The sequence below is a fragment of the Molothrus aeneus genome, chromosome 8 (assembly GCF_037042795.1).
Source record: "Molothrus aeneus isolate 106 chromosome 8, BPBGC_Maene_1.0, whole genome shotgun sequence".
In the NCBI taxonomy this organism is placed as follows: domain Eukaryota; kingdom Metazoa; phylum Chordata; class Aves; order Passeriformes; family Icteridae; genus Molothrus; species Molothrus aeneus.
This window is the reverse complement of record NC_089653.1, coordinates 22529190-22548920: the sequence shown is the minus strand read 5'-3', so window position 1 is coordinate 22548920 and position 19731 is coordinate 22529190. Positions and strand designations below refer to the sequence as shown.

At 42.5% G+C, this 19731-nt stretch overlaps 1 protein-coding gene across 1 annotated transcript in view; it reads right to left on the bottom strand.

The window, feature by feature from the left end:
• Nucleotides 1-19731, bottom strand: part of ARMH3 (armadillo like helical domain containing 3) — a 123300-nt gene that overhangs the window by 30096 nt on the left and 73473 nt on the right. The window contains exon 24 of the mRNA XM_066554915.1: nt 3736-3814. Within this exon, the coding sequence (XP_066411012.1) occupies nt 3736-3814 (79 nt within the window). The remainder of the gene's footprint in view (nt 1-3735; nt 3815-19731) is intronic.

The following is a 19731-nucleotide window of genomic DNA, read 5'->3' as shown; positions in this document are numbered from 1 at the left end:
CTGGCACAAGACTTGATTGGCATGCAAGGCACCACAACCCATTCCTACTCAGAGAAGATTCAACCCAAACTAATGGGTTCCTCTCACTTCAGCCTTTCTGGAAAGCTGTGCTACATTGCTATCAGGCAGAGAGCTGCCTTCTTACAAACAGCTGCTCTTTCACATCCAGAAAAGTGCAGATGTGAGACCCCACCTAGACCATTCATGCTGTGTTTCCATCCTTGTCTGCATTTGCTCTTCTGGAGCAACTCTTGTGTTGCTGTTTCCTCACTGCCTTGACCCTGTTCTCTACAACTGCTTATGCTAGAAAATATTTTGGGAGCTTCTCAGATCAGATATGGCACTGAGAAAGTCTACTGCCTCCAACATATTAAGTACAAGGCAGTGCAATCATCTGGAAAGTACAGATAAGCCTATGAATTAATTTCATAAAAGGCTATTTTGCCCTTTGACTCAAAAATGTACCAAAACCTCTTTGAAGACATGGGAATAATCACTTGCATGGAAGAGCTAAAATTACATTGGCAGTTAATGGCCAACCCCATCTTTTTGACTGTGCAGCATATTTCAGCCCCTTAAAGGATGTTCAGGGAGGAACCAAATGTGTTGAGAGAGAGAATACCACAGAACAACAAATTAACATTGAAGTCAGGTTTAACAAATTAGCAAGTGAGGAAAGATGCCAATAACTAGCTAAGACATTCCCTGCTTCATGGTGAGGAACTACAGCAAGGTCAAAACAGCTAATGACTGGGAAGGATTCTGAGTTTGCCTTGGCAAGGAAATGCTTTGCAGAGGGCACTGAGGATCCCATAGTGTTTACAGACTGAAGTGGATCATTGTTTGTTTGTCCCTGGGAATCTCCACTCATTGCTGGAGAGAATATGGGATGGAAAAGGTCTTCTCCCAATATTTCTGATCAGAACATTTGATAAACCCCACAACAGTCAGCAAAGCAGTTCCATGAAGTCTTACAAATATACTTGCCTAGACCAGAAACCTGTATATTCACACTATGGCTCCTGGAAATCTCTAGGGCTGAGAACATACAGTGGCATTAACAGCCTACCCTTAAAACAATCCCACATCCATCATTTTCAAGGGCCTACAAATCCCCTCAGCATGTAATATTGTTAAAATTAATGCTTGTAAATAAAAAAGGAGAAAGCCCTGAAATGACAGACTTAGAATACTAATAAATGGACATTAGTAATTAACAAGGCAATAAAGGCTTCAATAGGATTAGGAAAAGAAGAAGATAGAGCAAAATCTCTTTCAGCTGATTACTTAGCTACATTTAAGGATATTAAAATATAAAAATAAATAAATAAATAATCTAACACATGAACAGGGTGTCAGACCTTAGCTTCAGGTGAATTTGAAACAAAGCAGAGCAGCTGGAAATTCCCCTTCAGACATACCTGCCTAATCAGCAGGAGATTACCACAGAGGAGTGTAAGCAGCCATACAAGAATCTAAAGAAAGACTGGTGTCTGAGAAGGAAATCTTAATTAAAAGTTTTACCCTTAAAATTCTAAAAACAAATGTTTCCAGTAAAGAAATATAAGTCTTCTGAAACTACTGGAATAACTCAAAGGAGAAAATGACCAGTCCCAAATGTAGCATCTGTGTGTGGACACAATCTAAATGTCAGCATTAAATATTTCAATGTGGTACACTTCAAAAGACAGGGCTATAAAGGATGGTGGATTCTGTGTAGAAAATATTTAAGGAGAACAGAGAAATGGGTAATTAAGTGAACACACAATTTAAAACAAAGGTACAGCTGGAAGGAAAAACAAAAAAGGAAAGAGACTGCAGCAGCCAGAAGGCAAGCTTGATCCCTCCCCTTCCCACACACATGCTGAACAGCTCACACAATGAAAACAGCAAATTCTGTTAGCCCACAAAAGCCAGAGCCTGGGCTTGATCTGGGCCAACTACCAGTATGGCTCACGTACTTACAGCTACAGAGGGGAAACCACAGCCCAAACACACAGACCTGAGCTCACTGGCACAGCTGCAAGTGGAGGCAAGAAGTCTCCATCCCTCTCCTCCTTGTGCAGTAAATTGCAGGTGAATAAGCACCCTGGGACCACACACTCCCTCACCACAGTGACATCTCCCTTATTTCTCTGCAGTTCATCTGGGGCTATTATTGCTTTATTTTGTTTTATATTCTCCCTATGTTGAGAGAAAGCATGAAGGGAGAAAAGAAAAAAGAGAAATCTGTCTGCCTTTCAACTTCCTAATCATCTTCCTCAAAATGCTTCATGCATCAGCACTGATTTCATTATCTGCCTGCTGCTAGGGATTTTATTTAAAGAATAACACACAAGGAAGAAAGGATTTAACCTGACCTCCCTGAACTGCTGGGGGATGAATACTACACAGAGCTGACAGTGAAAAGCTCATTTCCTTTCTCAGACTAACTCAAAGACTATGCAAAATTCCCCTCTATCCAAGCCTCCAGTTTTAAATTGGGCTATCAAAGGCTTTTCTTTTTTAGAGGCCTGGGTTGATGTAATCAGTGTATCATCAATGAATGAGGATTGATAACACAAACCATCACAAAGCATAGCTATGGATACAGTGACTCTCAAAGGCAGAACAGTAAGGAAAACTGAATTAAAACCAATGTTCTTCTATCCAACTATACCAAGAAGAGAATAGAAACCAGTAGGGGCCACCTTTTTTTCCCCCCACTACAGCATTCATCCTAAGTCTTTGGGGTGTTACATATTACAGATCAAGTAGGTTACTAAATGAAAAGGTTAGTGGGAAACATGGAAAGGTACAATAAAGAAATAGTAAAAATATCATGGACAGAAAGGAAAATGAATTGCAGAGCAGGATACAGTCAGGACCTTCTAGCATGCACAAGTATGGGATCCCATCCAGTGGAAGGGACAACCCAAGGTGACTTAAATGAAGTCTGTCCTGGACTGCATAAGCAATTTATTCTCCAGAAGGTCCAGAGTTGTTGATACAGCTGTATCTGGGATGATTCCCCAAGCTCTCATTGGCAGCTCTGCATTTTGTCCACCACATGCTCCTGCAGAGTCATTTATCTCTCTAAGAGTGATTAATGTATAATTCTGATATTTTATTTTGGGAAATAGGCCATCTCTTCCATTCCTGAGACCACTCACAGTAGCCTATTTTCAAAAAGCCACGTTTACAAATTTATGCAATACAAGCAGAACACGAAGATAGCAAACCAGGGCAAATTAAGGAAGGAAAACCTAACACAATCACCCTCTTTATTAGAAACCTCTGCTTTTTAAAATCTAACCCAACTGAATTCAATTATCCTAGAAAATTTTTACCAGTTGCTGTCAGAGCTCCAGGTCCCCAATATCACCAAAAGAAAACCATCAAACTATGCTCAACAGTTCTCTGATAACTAAGTTTGCTGCCAAAGACATCCTGTCCCATTCTAAATGCCAGCATCCTCACAGTGTCCAAATACACTTGCTGACAATGCTGAATATTTTTCTTGTTTGTACCCATCCTTCTACATCTGTGGGACCAAAATCTCTCTATGTGGTGGTAAAATTAGCTAAAGCAATTCTTGCTTTTCTTTCTCTCACCCTCATCTGAACAAGGAACATGAGACTCCCTCTTGCATCTCCTACTGCTGCCACATCATCAGTCCCAGGGAACACAAGGTACTCCTGAACACCCACATTCCAGAGGTCAACATGAGAAAAGGCCATGGCATGCCTGGCTTACCTGGTCCTCGGAGAGCTGTGATATGTGATTCACTGCAGCATAAGACTCTATCTTCGGGTTGAAGTGATTTATGATGGCTCTGAAACAAAGGAGGGAAATTTTCAGAGGTCTGAGGAACAGCTTAGAGATGCAGCAGAAATTCCCTGCCAGAGTAGGTGAACATGGAGTCAGTACTGCAAGAAACTCTTCCCTCACCACAAAGTAGTGTTTGCTGTGCTGATGGCATGCCCCTGCTGAGGCCAGTGCAGATCCTGACAAAAGCTCACTGGAAACTGCAAGCACAGGCACTGTCCTACACCTGGGTGCATTTGTTCCAGCAGATACTGGCCTGAGCTTGCTGCTCTGGCAGGGGGAATTGTTGGGAACAGGCTGCAAATTCTCTGTGTTCCAGCAGAGCCACAGCAAAGCTGGCCATCACTGCCCCATCCTGCTCAGGGAACTGCAGCCCCTCAGCGTGGCCTGACATTTTCTGAAACTTTGTTGCCTGATATGATGAAGCTGATAGTTTATTGCTTTGGATTTTCACTCCATTTAAAACGTTATAGCTGGCTGACTTGTAGTCATCCATCACTACAACCACTACATTTTGAATTCTTACCATAATGACTTCAGTCCTCACCCCAGTTTAGATCATTAGAGATAACTTATGTCAGTGTCCCAAACACAGCAGCAAATACTGGTCACTCCTGCTCTTCTGCCTCATTTCTCTCACTAGCTGCACCAATCTGCACCATTCCCTTTCCCTTCTAGGTGGATCTAGAAGCAGATGTGAGAAATCTGAAATTGAAAGTAAAATAACAATTGGGGAAAAAAAACTCCACCAAACTGCAGCTGGAGCATTTCCTTGGCCTTCCTTCTGCTTGTCAGGTGCTGCTGCAAAGATAAATGGCAGGACAGAAAAGACTCCCTGGAACAGAGTTTGCAACTGCTCCAGTTGGGATATTAGTCATGAGCTCCATTGCTGAGGTAAATATTCATCATGGGAATAGGCCATGTCAGTGCTCAGCACAGATGAGTTCTGACTGTGCCTGGAGAACACTTGCTCAGCCAGATTACACTGCAGCAGCAGGCAGGGCTTCCACTCTCATATTCATCAGCATGAAAATTCACTCCAGTCCTCTCTGTTGTACTTTAATGGGTTCCCTCCTCCTTATTCCTCCACCTGCAGAAGGACTTTCAGCTGCTTTCTCCAGACCTCATCACAGCCAAGAGCTTGTGCCCCAGTCTAGGAATACACGATATTCAGTGGTGCCAGTCAGAGCAGGTGGATAAAAACCTACCTAGAAGCATCCTTACTTCTTTAAATAAACAGATAAAGAGTGTGGAAGGTGTGGAGAGAGGGAGCAGGGGAAAAAAAAAACCAAACAAACAAACCCACAACCCAAAAATATCTCCAACCCAAACAGAATCTGCAATTCATAGACTCAAAGAATTGTTTCAGTTGCAGAGGGACCTGTAAAGCTCATCTAGCACAACTTCCCTGAAATGAGCAGACATATCTTCAACAAGATCAGGTTGCTCAGAGCTCCATCCAACCTGACCTTGAATGTCTCCAGGGATGGGTCATCCACCCAGTTCCAATGCCTCACCACCCTCATTGTTTAAAACTTATTTCTCATATATAATCTGCATCAACTCTCCTAGTTAAAACCATTATCCCTCATCCTGTTGCAATAAGCTCTGCTAGAAAGTTTTTCCTCAGCTTTCTTATAAGTCCCCTTTAAGTACTGAAAGGCTGCAATAGTCTACCCACAGCCTTCTCTTCTCCAGTCCTCTCAGCATGTTTTCCTGGGAGGGTTCATCCCTCTGAACTCTTTCATGGCAGATAGGATCCAGCCCTGCACTGGCTCCATCCAACATGTCCATGTCCTTCCTGTGCTGAGGAGACTAGAGTGGACACTGCACCCCAGGTGGGGTCTCGGAGAGCAGAGCAGCAGGACAGAATGATCTCACTCACCCTCCTGGCTGTGCTACCCTCACTGCAACACTCCCAGCCACACCTCATCACACACCAGGTGCCAGTCAGCACACAGGGCCAGTCACCCTTGCAGCTGCTCCTACAGCATCCATACACACCTGGCACTGGGGGACTTCTGTCTTCTCACCAACCCTGACACATCCAGAAAACAAATTCAGCAGTGCCTCTACCAGGCTTTCCATAACCCCTTCCCTCTGGAAAAGGCCAAACACACAAGTGGAGACAATGCTCAGACTCTCCCATTTCAGTGTGACCAGAGTCACAATCATACTGTCCATTATCCAGACTCTCCAGCACTCTGGCTTTCAACTGCAAGCTTCATGCCTGGCTGGAGTCATATTTATACCCCTACAGGACACATTGCAAGTTATTGAAAGAAAATGGAACACAGACTTACAACAACTTAACTTCTGGCTTGACAGAAGGTTTGGCAGCTCAGAGGGGTTCAGTGCACTCACATGGTTCCAACATTTACCAGGGAACAGATTTAGCACTCATTTGTACCCACTGCTGTGAAGCACTTCAACATGGGCTGCCTGCTCACAAGTCCCCCCTTGGATCTGAGCTAGTGGAGCAGCACCTGCAATCACAGCTGGGATTCACCAGTGAAAGCAAAACCAGCAACCAGCTGCCACTGCAGTGAGAATCAACAGACATCAAGGAAGGAAAAGAATTCAAATCTTCCTCATTTCCCAAAAGGTGAATGGACAACTCCTCAGCGATTAGATGAAGTTCAGCTGTTTAATTTGTTTTAACTATGCAGAATCCCTCCCCAGCCATCTGCAGAGATATCTTCCTGAACCCACAGGCAGCCTGGGGCAGAGAAGCATGAAGAGCTTGGATTCAATCCTGGCTCTGTGTAGCCAGGTTCTTACTGCCCAACACACCCACCAGGGCTAGGCTTTGCACATGGTGAAGCTCCTTCTCATCTGCTATGAGAAATTCCATTGCTATCCAGGCCAAAAAACACCTTTCTGCATCAGCTACTCTCATACACCTCTGCTATTCTTCCATCTCTCAAAATACGTCTTGTCCCTGCGGCATGTTTCTGGCAACTGGCCTCCTGGGATTTTCACTGATTAACAGCTGGAATTCACTTTGCAGAGATGCCTCTTCAATTTGATCCTGGAGAAAATGGAAGACCAGAACTTTGAAACACAGTGTTATTGAGAAAAGAACCAGTGATTCTGCCACTATTAGTTCCCACACCAGCACATAACAGCTGATCCTTGGCAATGATTTATTTTTACACTGTGATTGCCTCAATTACTGCCATACCAGCCAGTAGCTTTGAGGAGGGGGAAGGGAGCAGTTAAAGCACTTAGAAAAGATTTGTGATTATGTGTTCTACTGAGATCTTCATATTGATCATGGGGGAGGAAAAAAAGAAAACCCTTGTGTTTGGTATTCATGAAACGTGAACATCTTCAACACATTTGTAAAGCAAGGAAATGGTGAAATATCAACTGAAAGACAAAATGCTGCAGTTCCCACACAGCCTTCCACAGGATGTGCACTCACATGTTTGCACACTGCCAAGTGTCACACAAATTTCACAGCACCTGTGGGACACAATTCTCCAGGGACTGAGAGATGTCACTTCAGCCACGTTGCCTCCTCTGACAGATCCACAATTCAGCAGTGAACTGACAAGAGGAGACTGGACAAAGGAAAGATGCTGAATAAGCAGAAGGCTCAGGAATTAAAAAACTGGCTCTCAGTGTCTTGTCTTGAGATTAATGCTTAGTGCTCTAAGGGAGATCACAAGCCATCTCCACATTCTATATTCCTCAGTCTCCTGGGGAGAGATGTTATCTCCCAGTAAATACACAAGGCATACCAGTGGTCTCCAAAAAACACACATCTCACATCACTTCTTCATGCAGCTCTTCAAGCTACCTACACACCGTGATGCCAGAAACATGTAAAGACAAATATTGAATGAACCTGCATATTTCTCAGGATAAACAACCTAGGACACTTGAATTTATGTGTCTTTTCATTTATTGCATATTTATTGCATTCATTTAATTCTTCATCAAGAAGAGAATGATTGCAGGAAAAAATACCCTGATTTAGAAACCTCAAAGTGCAAATGAATCATTTATTTGTACTAGCTGTATTAATCATGTTATTAGACAGTAAAAGCAGGTCCCACTGTAACAGGTATTGTACCAATCCAGTGGTGGAAAGCCTCTGTCCCAGGGGCCAAGGATCTCAAATGCAAGAGAACAGGGTAAACACAGAAAGCTCATTGGCAACAGAATATGTAACAGTGCTGCTCCTGACTGAGCATCACAAAACAATTCAGTTTGAGATAAACCATGGACAGAAAAAACACAGAAAGAATACTGAAGGAATAATAGAGAGATAGGAAAAAGGAGGTAGAAGGGCAGATAGGATCAAGATACACAGAGGTGAAGAACTGCAGAACAAGGAGGATCAGAGAAATAGCAACTCATCCTAGGGCAGTCTGTCCTCTGCAAACTGGAAAGCTCCAACTGCTGGAAAGTTTCTACTTTGGCTATTCTTGAGGCTGCAGAAATTGGCCAGTCCTGAAGTGACTGTTATTTGCCCTTTCTCCCTCAAAACCACATATGCTGGAAGGTGAGAAGCAGGAGAATTTCCATGTGGGCCCTACTGATTTTTTGTTCCCCAAATAGGGACATGACACTGTGGCTCTCACATAGAGCTATGGTGAGAGAAGGAATCCCCCAGGTAAGCTGCATTCCCCTACCCTCACTGTGTTCACTGCAACAGGACTTGCTTCTGCAGTGGCTGTAGTAGCTCTACAGACAATAACACTTAAAAACTTAGCTTTATAGTCTTTAAAAACTGCCTAGTGTTACTCCTTGATATAGAGAAACAACCAGTGCTGCCCTGCAGAGAGGCCCAGACTAAAAGAACTTCTGAAGACACAAATTCTGCTGACTGGAAAGGGCTCCTATGAAAAGTAATATGGCATGCATGGAAAGAAAAGTTTTAATTAATTCCTGAGTTTAATTCACCACTAGTTGTGACATCAGGTGTGAGAACTGAAACACACCAGCAACACAAAGGCACTGGTCCCACAATTAACAGGATCTTCCAGCCCAGGTGACCCCCCATGGTAAGGAAGGCACCTCATCCTCCTTAACCTCCCAATGAGCTGGGCTGGGTCCAATGTGTAGGGAAAGCAGAATCATCACTATGCTCAGGCAGGCAGCATTTCTTCAGCACGTTTTCTCTGACCTCCAGACTCTCCCCATCAAGTTATTGCAGATGAGCTGTCTAATACCCACTCTTGCCTAACAGCAGCTACATTGCCAGTGTCCCATAAGACAACACTGTCCTCTTATCCTGAGCAACAAAGTAAAGCACTGTGGAGGAGCTGAAAGTAGGCTAAGGGAAGAACAGAAAGGCTGCAAAGCTTATTATAGAGATGGGAATGCTGAGCCATCATTTGCTGCATGAACCTGGCCTTTGCACCTACTTCACAGGTCCAGCATGCAGTGCCTGACAAAGTATCCTTATGGATTCCCAAACATTTCTTGCACAATAAAAGCAACACCACAAGTTCACTTCTTCCTACATTGTGCTAGAGTGGAACAGAAAAGCAGCAGCTCTTGGCTGGTATTTACCCCTTCCCAGGAAATCAAGGGTGACCTTATATTCACTGCAGACATTCATCTTCTCATCTGCTCATGCCAGCACAGCACACTGGGCAGCAGGGAATGCATCTCAGTCCTCACTGAGTAAAACTGAATGCACAGCAAAGGCAGCCAGTCCACTCACCCTCTGCAATGAAAACTGGCATGATCTGAGATGGACAAATACTCTAGCAGACTCTAAGCCTCGTCCATTATGAAGGCTAGGAATAGGCAAGCAGGAAAGGGCATAGTTGTCTTTCATCATACTCCACAAAGCTGCTTTACTGCAAAAAGGAGGCCTGAGATGAAGTAGTTGTTGCTCAAGAACAGGAATCAATAAGTAAACAGTTTCTCTGTGATTTGCCACAGCAGTTCCCTCTCCCTCTCATACATCTTAGTTTCTCCTTTATGAAATGGAAATAAGAGCAATCACTTCCACAAAGTGTTTTACCCAAGGTGGTAAGACTCAGTGTTCTACTATGTGGTATGTTGGAATCTGTTCAAGCACAAAGCAGCAAGTAAATTACACACAACACAGAGACCAAAGTGAACACAAACCCTCTCTCCTTTTCTCCCATACATGCCATCATAACCATGGTTGCTGGAGATTTATGTAAAGCTTCCAAGCCAATCTTCCTGCAGCAAGCTGTGTCTTCTTCCTGCAGCAAGTGATGTTTGGGGCAAGGATCTTGCTGACATTGCTCTCACAGGCACTCCCAGAACTCCAGACAATAAAACCCCATCTGTTCCATGCCTGCAACAATTAGATTGAGTTGCTCCATATGTACAACCCCACCTGGCAGGAGGTGAGAGGGTTTAGATTATTTTAACACACATCCATGAAGCATTGCTATGAAGTACACATACCTACCATACCTAAGCTGTCCGCAGCAATTAAAAGCAAGCAAACTCCCTGGAACTGTGCACCAAATTCTTCCTTCTACTGTGGTTTAACTCCAGTCTGTTAAATTTCTTTTGCTCCTACAATTTAATGAGTACTGACATTAAGCTGAAAGTCCACAACTCACAGTGGGAGGCACCTTCCAGACACAATAATAAACTGCAGGGAAGAATCCAAGACAAAAGGGTATTTTAGTCAAAAGCATTTGCTTTAGAGCACACTGAAAATATCCGAGTCAGCACTGCAGCATTTCAGAGGAGAAGCAACTGCTACACCTGTTCAATTCTGCCATCCTGAAAACTATTGATCCCAGTGACAGCTTCCATGGCAGAGGGAGATACATGCTCTATTTATGTAATAAGGAGGGGACAAAAGAGTGCACACACAGCAACTGAGCTTCTCACATTTCTCAGCATGGTTTCACCAAGCTCCCTTCTGCAGGGTCAAAAGCAGAAGATGGGCATTCTGAACCACCAGGCAGCTACACAGTGCATCTTGACACTTCAGGGTTTGCTGGATACTAACCCAGTATCACCACAGCTACAGGATATGCTGATTTTCTCTTTTTACAGTCCATGTCTATCAATTTAAATCAAGCAAATCAAATACCTCACTTAACTTCTATTTGTCTTCTTAACTAAGGAAATCCTCATGGGTGAGCAGCTAACTCATCTTTTGGAACAGCTGCACAACCTCACTTGAGACTCACTTGAGATAAATTTAGGGAATTTATCCACTCACCTATTTTCATGCAGCCAGTGCATCACTGGAAACTAATCTAAGAAACATTTCTGTTCCCTTTTCTCAATAAGTAAGCATCAGAATTCTTAGGTATATGTAACCAGTGGCACTGATATTTTAAGTAGTATGAATGACAAAATAAAAAATATTACCTAGGCACAGAGAGTGAAAATATCTATTGAAGCACAGGGCACCAGACTGATCTGTGTTCCTGCTCATCTCCCAATCTGTAATTGACTGCTCTACAACAAAGCTATCACTTGGTAACAAATACATTTCTCATCTCAAACATGTAATTTATGAGAGATCAAATGACATATTTTATAGCACATTTCACTGCTACAAAACAGCTGGCTAGCAGTGGTGAGAGTTTGGCAAGAGTTTACATTTACCAAAGTACAGACATTAAAAAGCCAACCCTTCATTACACCTCAATTCCAGAGAGCAGCAGGTAACTATACCTGCTCACCTCCGACTACAAACAGAGCTGGAGCTGTGTCAGGGAATAGAGAAACTCTGTGCTCAGGCCACCAGCACTAAAACCTGCAGCTCACTCTAGCATGTCCCAGGTCTGAGACCCAGCCATGATTTATGTCAGCATACTGGATTTTAGGCACAATGTGCTTCTTCCACATCCGTGTTACCAATTTTGAAGATTCAGCCAACTTTGAAAATGAGAAGTCCTTCTTTGAAACGTCCTTAATATATGGTTTTAAAAAGTACCTACTGCCCTAGGGCTGTGGTCCTGGCTTAATATCTGCACAGAGCCATAACAAGCAATATTAATGTGGAACTAAATTTTTCAGAGCCTTAACAACCTTTTCTGCAGCACCTATTTCCCAGTTCTTTTACCTCATGTACATTCCTTTGTTCTAAGTTCTTCAGCTGTACTAAACAAGTACAAAACAGAGGCCAAACAGCGTGTGGTTCTTTTAGCATCCAAGCATTCTGTGATGCAAACAGCATTATGGTCTCTTATAGCCAGTTGGTGTAGAGCACTGAAATGGGTTACAAAACACTGCTTTAACATCAAATACAGCCCTTCAGCCACACCAGCTTTTCATTCCCATGTACAAGGCAACCTGGTCTCTAAAACAAACAGCAAGGTATGAAGGAACAATTCATCCAGAAGGCAAGAAAAAAAGAAAAACTAAACAAGGAAAAAAAAGGGGAAAAAACCACATGTGACAGTAGTTCATACACGTTTGCATGGCCACCCTCTCTGGTTAGGACCTGAAGTAAAGCATTATGGCAAATATTTATTCTCTGCAAGTGCTATAAGTGGGTCAGCATCTACCCATTGCTTCATAATTCAGGTTACAGGATGCCATCCAAGCCTCCTGAGACACAAGACACATGGCAAAACCTCAAACTAATCTAAACCTGGAGTTTTTAAATTACGTTTAGTATCTTCCTCAGTATTTCATCACAGGATGTTTAACTTTGAGGAAAGACTGGATTACTGGATACTGCATCTAGCACAAAATACTGTACAGATGCACACACCAGGCTTCCAAACACATCCAAGCTAAGAGTGAGACTTAGAAAGTTTATAAGTCATCCCACTGGGACCTTTTAAAGCTCTCTGAAAAAGGCTCTGAGTGGGCTGCTAGTTTAATTAACTTAGTGAAACCTTGCCATCAACCCTGCATTATCTAGAATGCACTGAAAATGACTCTTATTACCTCATTTTGTCAGGTGTGAGCCAGCAGGTATTGCATGAGGTCCTGAACACCCTGTTTGCAGGCTGTGGCAGCAAGACAAACCTCTCTCTTTAGGTCATGGAGCACAACCTTATTTTACTGACTCAGAGTAAAACCTGTGCCTGCAACAGAAGTCCCAGAGGGAAAGGAAGGCCCTGAAGGATCAGCATTTGTCTGTATTGAGTGAGTGAAGGGTTAGAACAATGCAATTGAGTCGTGAAGTAGCTGGATATTAAATTACAGAGAGAGGAGGGGAAGGAACGTTGTCTAAGCAAGAATCAGCTACAGTCAAACCTACTTTGCAAAGGAAATTAAAATGAGTCCCGCAACGGTATTTAATTAACTTAATTACACCAAGTGTCAGCTATGGCTGTACCTGCACAGCCACGTAAATCACGGTTCACAATATCAGCCTTTGAGACACTACCAACTGCCATGCCAACCAAAACCCATTATTTACAGTCCAATCCTCTGAAAATACAAGATGTTGCAAACCTCCCAATGTTTTTCTTGTCAGACAGGTGCAAATGAGAATCACATTTGTTGAAAAATGCCTAGTGGAATTCAGATCCTTCCAAAATCCAGGACCAAGACTGAAGCATGGATTCTGTTGACACCCCCAGACACACCCCAAGTGAATACCACATCCTCAACAAAGATATCACCAACACATCACCTGGGACAAGGTGAAGTTGGTTTTCAATGGCAAGAAAAGCTAGAGTCCAACAGCATTACAGCTGAATGAATGGTATTCTTTTCAGGATATTTATTTCATGTCTGAAAGACTGGAGGACCTGTAGTTGATTAAGATTCTGTTTTCCTGAGACAGGCTACCTGGTTCATGGACCAGTGGAGAGCTCCATCTTATCTCCTTTGCTGTATTTCACGTATACCCTTCCCCATTTAATTGCCTTAACCTGACCCAGCCCCCTGAAAGTCTAGCTCCCTCCATCCCAATATTCACACATCTCACAAGTATTTACACTACTGAGATCTCTACTCTTACTAAGAGCTGATGATCAGAAGAAAGTGATTTATTGACATTGATCAAGTTACCAACTGAGTTACTGGCAACAAGCATGTTGTAAATCCATTGTTCCTGCAGAGTAAAACGCCACAGATAAATTCTCCTGTGCTCACACACTCCCAGTTCCAGACCACAGGAGGACTGGGATCAACTCATCACAGCCCAGAGGACAAGGGGGAACTTTTTTTCAATCATCTGCCTCACCAAGGGTTTCCAGAATCACTTGAACAGAGCTGGGGTTTTCTGGGTTTTGCTTTTACTTCACCCATCCTTATCCTGCAGTGGATTTCAGGCAGATGTTGACAAAGCCTGTTCAGCTGAATCGGCCATTGAAGTGCAAATCTTTGAGAACACTTTCCCATGTCACAGAAGCAGAAAAATTCAGTTTCTTTTCAAACCACCCACTATCATCCCTGACATGTCTATGCATGCTCACCTCTCCCTCAAAGCTTTGGGTTTGTAATTTAGACATAAGCTTTTTTTCTGCTCTGTTCTTTGTATGGGTGTTAGCAAAAGCAAAGCCAGTGAAGTGCATTTTCTATTTCAAAAGTGAAGTATGGTCCTCCAGTCTTAGAAACAGCAGCACACCAAACATTTCCAAGTTAACTACTGATGTTTTCCCATCCATCAAGTCAAACAAAAAGCCCAACTCCTACAGTGTTCTGCTACTGATATATTTCCCGCTTTAGAATTTAAGTGTTTTTCAAGGCTCTTTCAAAAACATAATGCAAAAAAAGGCCACATGATTTTTAACCAGTTACATGTGACATAATACAGGTGGTAGAGGATCTGAAAGATCTAAGGAAGGAGCCCTGGATTTTTCTCTATGGAAGGAGAGCTAAAGGTTTGCCTCTGCTTTTTCCTTATAATTGCTAATATACAACTACACACCAGGGAGGTACATTAGTTTTAACCAGGGCAGCTTTGGAGAGCTCAAGTCAGTTTCTTTTTGAAGCTTAAGCTGCACAATTCTTACACCAACAGTTCTAATTCAATATTCCAGGCTTTGAGTCAACCTCTGAGTTGTGCAGCACAGTCTGTGTTTTATCACCTCCTTTCTTTTTTATATTTGAAACACAAAGCATCCATGTATTCAGTTGGTGCTGAAAAGGTTTGTAGACACTCAGCATTTGGGGAAGAACACACAAATTCCCAATTCAGCAACCACACAAATACATGTTATCCATAATCAAATATGGGAAAAAAAACCCCAAACTTAATGAAAAAAGCCACACATGTTGCAGTTTTTTGAAAAATAATTAATACCAAAAAGGAAGTCACCACACTTAGTTGCATTCATTTCTCTGAGCTCTATTTGATTCAGAATTGCTCTAGTGAACAACAAAATCTAAGCATTAAAAGGCTGTTGAAATTTTGACTTGTCATTTCACATTGTCAAAAATGCAGTGTTAACTACTTATCAGCGATTTGATTTTCCTCAGTTCCTTTTAGCTCTTCCATTCAAAGACTGAAAGCAGCACTTCTCTGGTGGTCCAACCACTGCAGCAGGCTGATTCCTACTCCTGTCCCACCTAACCACTCTTCTGTCTGATGGCCAGGGGCCAGAATCTTTTCCCTGGTGTTGTGAACCAGTATTACCAAAATCAGCCCAGCACTAGAAAGGTTGGAGATAGGAGTGCTGTCATATGCCATGAAGGGAAAGCTGCCCAATTTAAGCATTTTAGAAAACATGGAGGAACAGGTATATATTTAAAAAAAGGCATTCAGCACATATACAGGTCACTATTACAAAGTTTTAAACTGTCAATGATTACTTCATGTTTTTGTGACACTGCAGATTCCACCACATTTAGAGAGAAAAAAAATTTGCACGCCTTCTTTCCCTTGGCTAGCATTCCTTCTGAGCATATGCATAATTACTTACTATTGATAGGCACACACTTAGAAATTTCTGACAACTTAACCCAGATCCAGCACTGCTCTAGCCTGACTGATACAGCATTTACTGCCAGGTAAAATCCTGTAAAAATCTTGCTCCAAAAACTCTAGTCCAATTTGCAGCAAAAAAATGTGTTAGAGCAACAGAAAGCAATCAGACTTGCTCACTGTTCACCTACCAAACCCTGTTTTCCCTTTACCCACACTGCTCTTGCTTAAGACATCTTTTTCCTGACTGTATTTAAAAAGCATTCTTTGCCAGCAGCTCTCCAGCTAATGTTAGTTAGCTTGCATGGCAAAATTTTCTCATCTGTTGCAAGACTCCTGAAGGAATTAAATCATGAGAGTCATTAGAGAACTTAGATTATTATTTTAAATAACAGGTGAGATGATTACAGAACTCATTCAGTATCAAAGCAATTAATTGCTGCTTTAACAGCCAGGGTGGGTTAGCCCTGGCTAGATGTCAGATGCCCACCAAAGACACTCTCTTTTCCCTTCTCAGCTGAAAGGTGAGAGAATATACAATGACAAGGTTATGGACTGATATAAGGACAGGGAGAGATTACTTACCAATTACCAACATTGGCAAAACAGACTCGGCTTGGGGAATTTAGTTTAATTCATTGCCAACAAAATTAGGGATGGGTAATGGGACTCCTCACACACTTCCCCTGCTCCAGTGTGGGTCTGTCCATCCAATAGGAGACAGTTTTCCAAGAATTTCTGCAATGTGAGTCATTCCCATAGGCTGCAGTTCTTCATGAACTGCACTAATGTGGGTTCCTTCACAGAGTGCAATCCTTCAGGAACAGGCAGCTCCAGCATGGGTCCCTTCAGCAGGATCCTGCCCACAAGCCTGCTCCAGTGTGGGCTCCTCTCTCCATGGCACCACAGGTCATTCCAGGAGTCTGCTCCAGAGAGGGCTTCCCATGGGGTCACTTTTGGCCTTCTTAATTAAATTATCTCAGAAGCACTACCAGCACCACTGATGGGCTCAGCCTTGGCCAGGAGTGGATCCACCCTGGAGCTGCCTGCCACTGGCTCCATGGGACACAGGGGAAGCTTCTGGCAGCTTCTCAGAGAAGCCACCTCTGTAGCCCCACCACCAAACCCTTGCCACACACACCCAATACAACAGCCAGCATGCACTCACTGAGCAATGGAGCAAAGTGATATGGGCTGTGGCATTTGATGCTAATGATCAACAGCACTTAGCAGTTTGCAAGAGCCAAGGCTTGGCAGCATGCTCATTATTCAAGAAAGCTAAAACCGTATAAACCTCTTCCTGGAAAAAAAATTAGATATGGAAAGCAAAAAAGGATATAAACCCAAACAAATAAAACAAAACCATGAATGCTATCTAAAGGGCAGAACTGCATTTGGATTCACAGACAAGCTGCATAATAACTAAATAAGAAAGGTGAACAAAATTTAAAAGGTTTTTTCTTTTCCTTCCATATTTGTCTGTAAATTGAGATGATTCAAAACTTTGGACAAAATTCAAGATTTCAGTTCAATTTTGAAACAAGGTTTGGGGTAAAAGTGACAAACCTGCATGTTGAAAGCATCCAGCTCTGTAAAAAAAGTGAGGTGATATTTCAAAATAAGAATTAGCAAATATTGAAAATTGGTTTTATTTCAGCTGTTCACCAGAAAATGGATACATCCAAGTTCTTTCCAAGCAATCTCTAAAATAAACCCATTGGCTCCAGCACAGAGTATTTCCTTGCACACTGCACATAGACACAAAACAGAACTACCAAGGACTAATGTTTTCCCTCCCTTTCTAGCAGGACTCCTCTTGCCAGAGAGCAGGACTCTGTGGATCTCTAAGCCTTCAGACACAACATCCCTGCACTCAGAGGAGATGTGCAACTGCTCTGTACAAGTTGCTGCCAGGCTCCTGGCAGGAGACCAGAGGTGCTGGTAGCAGGCCCAAGTTTGGGGTGTATTACAGGCTGGCAGGCCTGTTCCCTGCTCAGTGTGTTCATCATTCTGCCTTAATAGAAGCCAATATATTTCCCCTGACCTTTACTTTCCACAGTTCTCAGAAAGCCTGAAAAATTAATATTCAGGCAACTTCCAAGTTTCATTCTGCATAGTGATGAACACTTTCATTCTGCATAGTGATGATCAGGGAGTGCCAGCAGAGAAACAAAGAACCTCTTGCCTCAATGCCAGTGGCACAGGAGAGCAGGAGTAAACAGAGTGCTTAACCTCTTGAATAGCAATGGCAAACCTGAGAGCTTGATTTGATGCCCCAAAACACCTCTTGCCATTACACAGCAGACAGAATTAGGGGGTGGCATGAAAAGAGTGAAGACAGACCTGCAGCCCTTGCAGATTCTCTGCAGTTACATGCTGGGGCAGCTACAAAAAGCTCCAAAACAGATTGTCCTGGACTTTTTTACACCCTCCCTCAGAGCAGCTCTTCATGACCCAGCAATAGATCTGCACCAAGTATTGACTGTTTTTCCTGTTTCCTTTAATGGTTTTTAATATATCATCAATCACACCATCACTTTTAAGTATTTTTAACCATTCCAGGAAAACTGCAGTCAGACAGCTGCTGAAGGTCGAGCTTTCTTCCAGCTCTGGCAGGAGCTGGGAGTCACAATTCACTGTGGCACAGCTCAGCAGTTTCCTTTCTCCTGGTGGTGGGCATCATTAACATTCAGTTTCCACCCTACTTTTACACACAAAGAGTTGCTATGGGACTGCCAGTGGTGTTCCAATTGCAGAGTATCTGGATACCTGGATACAGGAGGCCTCTTCCAGGTGCCAGGCTTCACACCCTGAAGCTGGTAACAAGGTCCTCTTGTGCCAAAGGCTGTCTTGGCATCCTCAAGATCACAGTGCTCAAGAACACCAACACTTCCAGACAACACTTTTTTTAAAGTGCATACTCCAGAGCTTACTCTAGAGTATACACTTTAAAAAAAAGAGAGACTTTGCTGAAATAATCAGCATACTTAACCCTTGCTTGGGTTTGAGGACAATTCCTAGCATGATTTACTTCTCCTATCCATTAATTCCAAGACTTAACTTGGAAAACTGAGCAAAATTCATTCAGTAAAACCTTATTTTTTAAGGCCTCTCTGAAACACTCTAGCTTTCTTTTGCTATTACAACTGAATACAAAACTCTTCCCATTCTGAAACACAATGGGAAAAATCCCTTCTCCCCTACAAAACTGAAACATGTACTACTGAAAATTCAAATTACAGATGTAATAATTTCTCTTGGAGGTTAAGCTGGTGAACAATTTCTCCACACTTCCTTGCAGCACAAGTACTTTATCCTGGGCCCTACTCTCTCAGAACAGCCATCATGGTGACTGCAAACTGCAGAAAAATTAAAAGCTTGTGGTCTACTGACATCTCATTGACTCTTACCTCTGTCTTGTGGTCTCAAGAGAAAAAATGCCTCAAAATAATTCTCAGGGTTGCCCTTCTATTTAATTGCTGCATGGATAAATTTCAGTATGCCTATGACTGATGTACTGGAGGAGAAATCTCTCATTGCAAAGATAAAAGCCAAAAGCACAAGAATCCAGAGTGAATTTGTTAAGCTTTAAATGCAAAATGACACCTTTGATCCAATCTACCTGATTCATGCACTACAAGTCAGTAGATCAGTTTATCTGAACTTCTGTACACCACATTTTTCAACATTACCCTTACAGCATTACACTCATGTCAGAAGCTAGCTAGAGCACCTTTCACCAAGGTATTCTATTCAGATAGGAACAGGAGGAGAAAACCTTTCAGTCATTTACTACAGTGATTAATTACCTGTTAAGAAATGGTTATGTAATCTGCAGCTGCAATTTGGTTTCAGTGTCTAGCCTTACATTCCTTTTCTGTTTTGGTATTTTATCTTGTCAAAGACGCTCGAACACTTTAAAGAGCATACCACAGGTTTTGCTTTAAAGAGATTATGATACTGAAATCTTGAAAGCATTTTCACTAGTTTCTCATAACTGGGGCTTCTCTGTCCTTTCTCCAATTATTCAATATCCTTTTTTGAAACAGACACCAGAAAAAACTGCAAAATATATACAATCATAAAATCACTTTCTGTCTCCTGTTAATATTTCTAGGGTCAAATAAACC